At 41.2% G+C, this 9,189-nt stretch overlaps 1 protein-coding gene across 2 annotated transcripts in view; it reads left to right on the forward strand.

Annotated features, from left to right (window-relative positions):
- The window catches only part of LOC107703638 (nucleoside diphosphate kinase-like), a 3,385-nt gene extending 365 nt beyond the window's left edge, over positions 1-3,020 (forward strand). Inside the window, exons 2-6 of one of the 2 annotated variants that reach the window (XM_016506347.1) lie at positions 970-1,102; positions 1,830-1,931; positions 2,010-2,122; positions 2,490-2,649; positions 2,902-3,010. In XM_016506347.1, coding sequence (XP_016361833.1) covers positions 974-1,102; positions 1,830-1,931; positions 2,010-2,122; positions 2,490-2,649; positions 2,902-2,922 — 525 coding nt within the window. In that variant the 5' untranslated portion in view covers positions 970-973 and the 3' untranslated portion in view covers positions 2,923-3,010. Of the gene's footprint in view, positions 1-969; positions 1,103-1,829; positions 1,932-2,009; positions 2,123-2,489; positions 2,650-2,901 lie in introns of both variants that reach the window. The other variant, XM_016506348.1, reaches the window with a different exon arrangement.
- Positions 3,021-9,189: the final 6,169 nt, after the last annotated feature.

The following is a 9,189-nucleotide window of genomic DNA, read 5'->3' on the forward strand; positions in this document are numbered from 1 at the left end:
ACGGTCGTGCAACAGCCGTCGCTTTAACTAGTGAACACTTCTCTTTAGTCGTGTTAGCGCTGTCGCTGTATTCGCCGGATGTGTGGACCGCGCACACACACACACACACACCTCAGGCCTAGAGCGCGACAGAATCGTGTTAAATCGTCGAAACGGACGCGGCGGCGGAAGCACGTGGCGCATATATGGCTGCCGCGCGGCTCTTCCGGCTCTCACGCGTTTGACGCGCTTCGATCTGGACCTGAACTCGGCTTGTATGTGAAGTTGGTGTTTTATGGTGAATACAGTCACCGCTAATGACCTACAGAAACCAGGGCTTCCTGCTATACTGGGCGAGACCGCGCGCCCACTGCAGGGTGACATCCGGAATCGAGGGCCACGTGACCGACTGGACCCGTCAGGAAAGACATCCGGGAACTCTGAGGACGCTTGCTATGCAGTGTCTAGTGATGGGGACTCTGGCTGTTTAGGGGTCCGGATCATTTGGCTCCGCTCGGCTCCCAAACAGCTCTTTATTTAGTTACCCTGTCTTTTATAATTCAGCCAAATGTGTCAATGTTTTGTCCTGTGTCTGGTATGTGTGCACAAATATAAATAAATTATTCAAAGTAATTAAACTAAACCATTTACACAATAAACAGCATCTGGCTTTTAAATCCCTGAGACTAAGAACATTACTGAACACATTCTGTGTGTAGATTTTAAGTTTCGGCACAATCTTTTTATTGGCTTTCTTTAAGCCTTATATCCGCGCAGTCCAGTATGGATGGACGTCTGCTTCATGTGCAGTGATCTATGAGCGTAACCGTGATGGCAGCCGCAGAACTGCTGCGTTCGGCCTGCTGTTGCTCCGTGCAGCACAAGTGTGGGCCTTATTAACCTCATCTGTGCTGCAGACGTCTTCAAACGCTTCATGCACACCTAATGTTTAATCAGTATGATGAAAGCAAGTTTTCTTGTGTCTCTCAGAACTATGGCTGCCAAAACAGAGCGCACCTTCATTGCCATTAAACCCGACGGTGTCCAGAGAGGCCTGATCGGAGACATCGTCAAGCGCTTCGAACAGAAGGGCTTCAGACTCGTGGCCATGAAGTTTCTTCAGGTTGGTTCACATCTGGAATGAAGATCACTGAATCACTTCATATTCCACGTTCAGTGCATTTCATCAGAAACCTGCTAACTCTGTGTAATGTAATCCATATACATTCATTTAAACTATTTACTGATGATTTAAAGATGGTAAATAACATGCATAGTTCCTGCAATTAAATGTATATTTGACGTAATTTATTAAAATTTAGAAATTTGACAATTAATTAAACTTAATCTCTATTAATTTATACTCCAGATGCCATTATTATTAGATACCTGTAACCGTATTAAAGAAACCTGACATTGTAAACACTAATTAACAGTGCATTCTGTCACCAACACATTTAACAGCTGGAGTTGCCAGTGTTTGTAAAGTTCATGGAATTAAATATTTCTTAGATCTTCACAGACTTGATGTAAAGGCTTTTGTGCCGTGCTTTAGTTTGTGTCTTTGTGAAACATGAGTAAATCTCATGTGCAGAGCAGATGGTCCTGACTGAAGTGTGTAGACCTGCTGCTCGTCTGTATCTGATGCAGTGTGTTCACAGGGATTGGGAAGCTTTGGGAGGTTCAACCAGTGAACGTTAGGTTCAGTCTGGTGGCTAGGGGTGTTGTTTTACAGCTGGATTGCGCTTCTGAATTAATGAAGCAAGCCTTTTAAGGGGCATCCTAAGAGGTTACGTTCTGCTGAAATGATGCAGATGGCTAACGGTTTGCTCGCGGCTGTGATCTGACAGGCGTCTGAGGACTTGCTGAAGCAACACTACATTGACCTGAAGGACCGGCCTTTCTATCCTGGACTGGTCAAGTACATGAGCTCTGGGCCGGTCGCTGCAATGGTACGTGCTCTTCATCAGCTACGGCAAGCTGTCTACCATGTGGGCCCAATTGATTTTTAAAGTACACTTTCTCATTAGGTATGGGAGGGTCTGAATGTTGTGAAGACTGGAAGGGTGATGTTGGGAGAGACCAATCCTGCGGACTCCAAACCCGGCACCATCAGGGGCGACTTCTGCATTGAAGTGGGCAGGTGAGTGTGTGTGCTGCTTTTCCAGGGGCCTATGAGCCCCGTTTAGTTAGCTAGCCAGGTAAGGTTTAGTTTAGTTTGCACCAACCCTGGGTTTTAGTCACCATGAAGGTTTCCCGTTTTATGACACATCCTATAAGATTAATCAGATATCCTAGATACACAACAGTGTTAATTTCGTTTATGAATAATTTGTCAATTTCAACAGACTCCAATGCACCGGTGTTAGATTAATCTGCACACATGAACATGACCGTGCTAGTCTGATGTGTAACTCTAACCATGCGCTGAACAATGGGCAACTAAAGCACAGAGAATTCACTACATTCTGTGACCGCCCTGTTCTCATAATGTTATGTGTATATGGCAGATTGGCGCTGTACAGAAGTGTTCATGATCAAAGTGATTCCAGGCATCACTGTGGCCTTTCAAATCCCACTTCACTTTATTCCCCGGGCTGGTCTAACGCTAACAAATCAGACCTCAGCTACCGCCCAAAATGCCACATTAACCAATCAGGAAAAAAGGAGGTATATAATGTATATGTGTGTGTATATATATGTTTGTATGTGTGTGGGTTTTTTTTTTTTTGTTTTTTTTTTATTTTTTAAAAGCGAGGGTAATCATCGTTATCTTGATCTGTTGTCGCTGTCATGTCCCGAGTATTCATGCCCATTTTTATCTGGTACCGCCATTAGGCCTCCAGTAGGAGCTATGAAGATGAGAGAAGGCGATAGCCAGATGACTGACCCTTTTTTTTTTTTTTTTTTTTTTTTCCCCAGGAACATCATCCATGGCAGTGACTCTGTGGACAGTGCAAATAAAGAGATCAGTTTGTGGTTCAAGCCTGAGGAGCTGGTGGCTTACAAGAGCTGTGCACAAGACTGGATCTATGAGTAAACTGCAGACTAACTGTGAAAGCACCGAATCGATGCCTTTCTTCCCAGACCAGTTATCAGTAATGGACTTGAGTTTGTTTGTTTGATCTTGTCTTTTCTGAAGCACTTAAAATATAAATCAAATAAATCAAGACGTCCCACATTTGTTTTGGAGTCATTTTAATACTTAATTCTTAAAAGCACAGTGAATGTCCATGCTAGCTTTGTTTAGGTTTTTTTTTATTATTTTTTTTTCCATCCTTACATGCCATTACACTATACAATTGGCGAAACAACCAAGGTAGACCGGGTTGCCAGGCCTGCAAAACAAAACCAGCCCAATTGCTAATCAAAACTAGCCCAAACCTAGGCCAGTCATGTTTTTTCACATTGCTTTCCCTTCCATATAAATCACGTCACAGGGGAGGGGGCGCTTTAACCCGTGGATTAAAAAACAACTCGCAGCAACCGTGTAAAAGTAACCCAACACTTGGCAACGCTGGCCAGAAAAGCGTCCACCTGAATGGACGTCACGTTTTTTTTCAATGATGTACAACTCATTGATGGGACTATCCAGTCTGAATCCTTGTGCTTCTTTCCTAATACTAATACATTCATGGGTCATATCTGATCTGTGTCACATGGGAGGAAGAAATCAGAATTGGGTCACTTGACCCATGTAATGTAAATGTGGCCACAATGTCCTCCAAGGGTTAGTATATTCACTGAGAAAAGTAAAGTACTTGAGACTGATCCCTGTGGCACTCCGTACTCAATTTGTTTGGACTGATACCTTATCCTTAAAGGGGACATCAAATGCAAAATTCACTTTACTTGCTGTTTGCATGTACTGTAAATGCGTGTGGACACAACCACCCTACAATGATAAAAACCATTTACTGCCACTGATGGACTGTCCTGTATTAGCATATCGGAGCCAGTTGTATGCTGTCCGCCATTCCACGCTCGAGCAGCTGTAGTGACAACAACGTCTTGAAAGCAATGCAGGTGTTTTGTATTTGGATGTAAAATTGAACACGAGTCTTTATTTTCTCCTGACATCAGAGCCACTGAGGACGCAGTGAATTGGTTTTATTTTTGATGGTAATACACCACCAAATACTCAAAAAATGGAAGAGAGGGGTGGGATGAGCAGAGCTCATTATCATTTAAAGCGGCATGCACTGAAATGGGTCGCTGTGTTCAGAGCTGTTTTTGACCAGATAAAAGTGTTTTACATGACCATTGAGGAATTTTAACTAAAGTATGTTGCAGACAGTTCATAAAGACCCTAAAGGATCATGCCAACTTGTGGAAGATGGGCATCTGATGTCCCCTTTAACACAAACTAGTAGCAGCTGGGTAATAGACCATGGTAATGCCTGTCCACAAATGGCAACATAATTCTCCAGCCTATTCAAAAGAATGTCGTGGTCTGTAGTGTCAGTCTGATAGTACTAGAAGAGAGGCAGCCAAGGTCAGATGATACAAGCAAGTCATTTGTAACTGAACCTGAGAGGACACGACCAACCAAAGGTATAGGATCCAGAATACATGTAGTTGGTTTTGATGCTTTAAAGTTTTGCTAGTTCTTCCTCTCCTGTAGCATCAAATGACTGAAGTTGTTCACAGGGTAAGAATATCCAGCAAGAGGAAGCTATAGAACAGGGGTGCCCAAACTCGGTCCTGGAGGGCCGGTGTCCTGCAGAGTTTAGCTCCAACTTGCCTATAGAAGCTTATGCTGTCCTTGATGAACAAAGCAACAAGTCGTTGACAGGAGAAAAATGGAATGCAATACACCTTGAAAACATATGAATCACTAATTCATAGACTCCAAATGATGTCATCAGCGCAAGATGACAACGGCCATACAGTGAAGGAAGAGGAGACTCGTCATCCATCTTTTCTTACAGTCTAAAGGTCCCAGGTAGTAAGTATTTTTAAAGTGCTTATTTAACAAAGGCCTGGGACACACTAGACTATTTTCAAATCTTAACCGATTTTAAAACCATGGGAGACCACAGACATTAAGACAGTTTCAACCGATATTTAGCCTTATAATCCTCTGAACGCGCACACTAGACGATTCGAGCAGACCACGAGACCACACACTTGTTGATTGTAGGAATGATTTCACAGTGATGCTTGCTCTCACACTGAAAAAAACACTTTTCTAAAAATGCTTAAATCAAGAAGGATTTTCTTGACAAGTAACAATTATTGGCTTGTTTTCAGAAATAAAACAAGTCAAAATTAAGTGAGTTTTTTCTTGAAACAAGCAAAATAATCTTGTTTTCTGTTTGAAATAAGATTATTTTGCTTACCCCACTGGCTTTTATTTTGCTTGTTCTAAGCAAAAAGTCACTTAATTTTTACAGGAATGCTAAGGGATTAAGACCCGTTTCAAGTCACCATTATTTGTATAGCGCTTTATACAATGCTGATTGTGTCAAAGAGGAAAATAGTTTGTCAATAATGCAAGAGGACAATGACAGTCATTTTTCAGCTAAAGTCAGTTCATTGATGATTCAGTGTCATCATCCAGTTCAGCTCTCTTCCAATTTCAATATAAAGGGACAGTGGTATATCAGCACGAGGAGTGTGCTGACCTTGTTAATATGATTTTGAGTGGGCCATGTTGTGAAATAACAGGGATAGAAATCACATTGGTGTTAGCAATCACATCACATTAACACATAATTTGTTTATTAAAAGTTTTCAAATACAACAAAATTCTAACTATTGCAAGTCAAACAACAGTGCCATTTAAAGGGGTCATATGATGCGATTTCATGTTTTCCTTTCTCTTTGGAGTGTTACAAGCTCTTGGTGCATACAGAAGATCTGTAAAGTTGCAAAGACTAAAGTCTCAAATCCAAAGAGATATTCTTTATAAAAGTGAACGCTTCCTAAAACGCCCCCACATGTCTACGTCACTGTGTGGGAAGATTTGCAGGAAAACATATCTTTGGATATTGCAGTGGTGACACAATGGCACTTGGAAGAAAGAAACTGTAATATCACAAACATTATTAAATTAAGCTTAAACATAAACATAACAGTTTAAACAGTGTATAACTGCATTATACACCTAAACTGGATTTTGGTTTTAAATCGATTTACTCATCCCATCCAAGATGGTGTCTTGCTTTCTTTAGTAGAACGGGAATTTCCTAAAACTAGTTTCTAAACTTTTTCTATTTCAGCCACCAGGGAACGTAAGAGAGTATGTCTCAGCTTGGAGATTTCTCAGTGCCAGAGAGTTTTTTTCACCTGAAAATCCTGATTTCTGTACATCCGGGTTCAGAAGATGTGAGCCAATATATCTGTTTCTTTAATGTTTGTAGAGGTTTGAAGACAGAAACACGTCCCCTTGGAAATGCCTGAACTCATTACTAATAAATTTTCTCTGGATTTGCCTTGTGTTGAATGAACTCTGACTTGTCAAAACTCTACACTCCACATCTTATGAAGAGCAGTTTTATCAATGCTTTGCACACATTTTGGACTGTAAAATGACGATATAATTGTTAATGATTGAAACTTGTTCACTCTGTAAATATGATACATCTTAGTTCGGGATTGGTGGCTCTTCCCTCAGTAGTCACCTTTATTTATATAGCGCTTTTAACAATACAGATTGTGTCAAAGCAACTGAACAGCATTAATTAGGAAAATAGTGTGTCAGTAATGCAAAAGGACAATAGTAAACACTCAATTTTCAGTTAAAGGCAGTTCATCATTGAATTCAGTGATGTCATCATCCAGCTCAGTTCAGTTTAAATAGTAGGCTATCTGTGCAATCAAGTCGACGATATCGCTGGATATGAAGTGTCCCCAACTAAGCAAGCCAGAGGCGACAGCGGCAAGGAACCAAAACTCCATCGGTGACAGAATGGAGAAAAAACCTTGGGAGAAACCAGGCTCAGTCGGGGGGCCAGTTCTCCTCTGGCCAGACAAAACCAGCCGTTCAATTTCAGGCTGCAGCAAAGTCACATTGTGCAGAGGAATCATCTGGTTCCTGTGGTCTTGTCCCGGTGGTCATCTGAGACAAGGTCTTTACAGGGGATCTGTATCTGGGGCTCATCTAGTTGTCCTGGTCTCCGCTGTCTTTCAGGGCTGTAGAGGTCATTTCTAGGTGCTGATCCACCATCTGGTCTGGATACGTACTGGATCCGGGGGACTGCAGTGACCATCTGATCTGGATACAGACTGGATCTGGTGGCTACGGTGACCTCGGAATAAGAGAGAAACAGACTAATATTAGCGTAGATGCCATTCTTCTAACGATGTAGCAAGTACATCGGGTGTTAAATGATGAAGCATTAGGACTCTTACACAGGAACACTAACAGATTATGGTCGGTATATATTTTATTAGGAAATGAGCTTCCACTCAAATAAACTTCGGAAAATTTGAAGTGTCTTAATACCATCAATAATGCACATCATTGTTGATTTTGATTAGATTTTTTTTTTTAAGTGGTTCAATATTTTCATCTGACTTTTGTAAGAGTACTGCTCCCACACCAACAGCACTCACATCAACCTCTGTTTGAAATTCATGTGAGAAGCAAACTGGGGCATTAAACAGGAGATCCTTAGCTCCAGTGAAAGCATATTCACACTAAGATGATCAGGAAATCTGTCAGCGATGCAACTGATGTGACAAAATTACGACCAAATCTGATTCAAATCTGATCAATGCTGATCTCGTAAACAGTTTTTAGCAGTTTTACCTGCCCCTGTTTTCCAAGGTTGCTTTAGCACACTTGACTGATTGCACAGACACTATTGAAGAGAGCTGAACTGGATGATGACATCACTGAATCATCAATGAACCGACTTTAGCTGAAAAATGACTCTGTTATTGTCTTCTTGCATTACTGACAAACTCTTTTCCTGTTTGACTCTGTAAAGCTGCTTTGACACAATCAGTATTGTATAAAGCACTATACAAATAAAGGTGACTTGACACACTTGCATTTCTTTATATTCACTGTCAACAATGCCCTATTTACTAACCACTGATTATTCAAATGAGAGAATAATTCCTTCATCGTATTCATATGTTCTTCCCATGTGGCAATATCATTAAAGTACACCTCAAAATTAGCTACATCTTGCAGCACTAGGCACATCAGGCGCTGAAAGGTGGCAATCTGCATGTTAATGCCATGTCTGACACGAGTCATATCATTTCAGATTTTACAGGATGCTTGTATTCTGCAGAGACAGTTTCCATCCTTCAAAGGATGATCCATCCAGTTAAAAGGACTACAGTAGCCACAGTTCTAGCTGCTGTTTCTTTTATTTTCTCTCTGTCATGGCTTTACATCAACATATTAATGTGACAGGTATGCAGCTCACTTCTGTGCTCTGGTCTATGAGTTACATAAGACGTATCACTGACCTTACTCTCTATGACATATCTGTAGCCAATACTGAAATGTTTTTAGCGTTGTTTAAAGCATTTGATGGAAATGCTCTAGTGCTCCCTGCGACTGGGGGTGATACAGTACAAGCTAGTTGTCACATTGTCAGTTTGTCCAGCATCTGTCACATGTCTGTTGTGTTTTGATTTAGTTCTGTTCTGTCTCCCAGTCGTGATTTAATCAGGTTTAGTTTGTTCCCTCAGCTTCTGATTCCATTCACCTGTTGTATTAATTTTGCCATTAGTTCTCCTTGTTATTTAAGTTCTTTGTTCGGTCTTGTCTATGGTAAATGTGCAGTGTGTTGCTCTGTTTCCCTTGTTTATGAATACTCCTTGTTAAAATTCCTCATCGTGCACTTAATTTGGATTGTGCTACACTGTACCATTACATCTGCCTGAACAATTTTGACATAAAACTAGTATGACGGATGGTTTGTATTACCCGTCTTTGCTTTTTTACCCGTCTTTGTCTTTGCTGCACATATGTCAGGCCAGTAAAAATATTTAGATACATGCTTCAAAAATGTATTAACTCCAAAGTGCCCTGCCATTATTTGATCAGCCTCCTTGTCTGATCAGGACGTCCTTGTCCCAATAATAGCCTGCTCTCAGACCATCCAGTTTACTTCTTTCAGCGACCGCAGCATCCACACAGGTTGATAATGACGAGTCAGACCTCTGAACAACACTGAGCTCCTCCTGTCCTAACTGAATCATTGCCATCCTAATAGCATCAGCATTGACAGCCTCTTTAACTGG

The sequence above is a fragment of the Sinocyclocheilus anshuiensis genome, unplaced genomic scaffold (assembly GCF_001515605.1).
Source record: "Sinocyclocheilus anshuiensis isolate Anshui unplaced genomic scaffold, SAMN03320099.WGS_v1.1 scaffold1212, whole genome shotgun sequence".
Taxonomy (NCBI): domain Eukaryota; kingdom Metazoa; phylum Chordata; class Actinopteri; order Cypriniformes; family Cyprinidae; genus Sinocyclocheilus; species Sinocyclocheilus anshuiensis.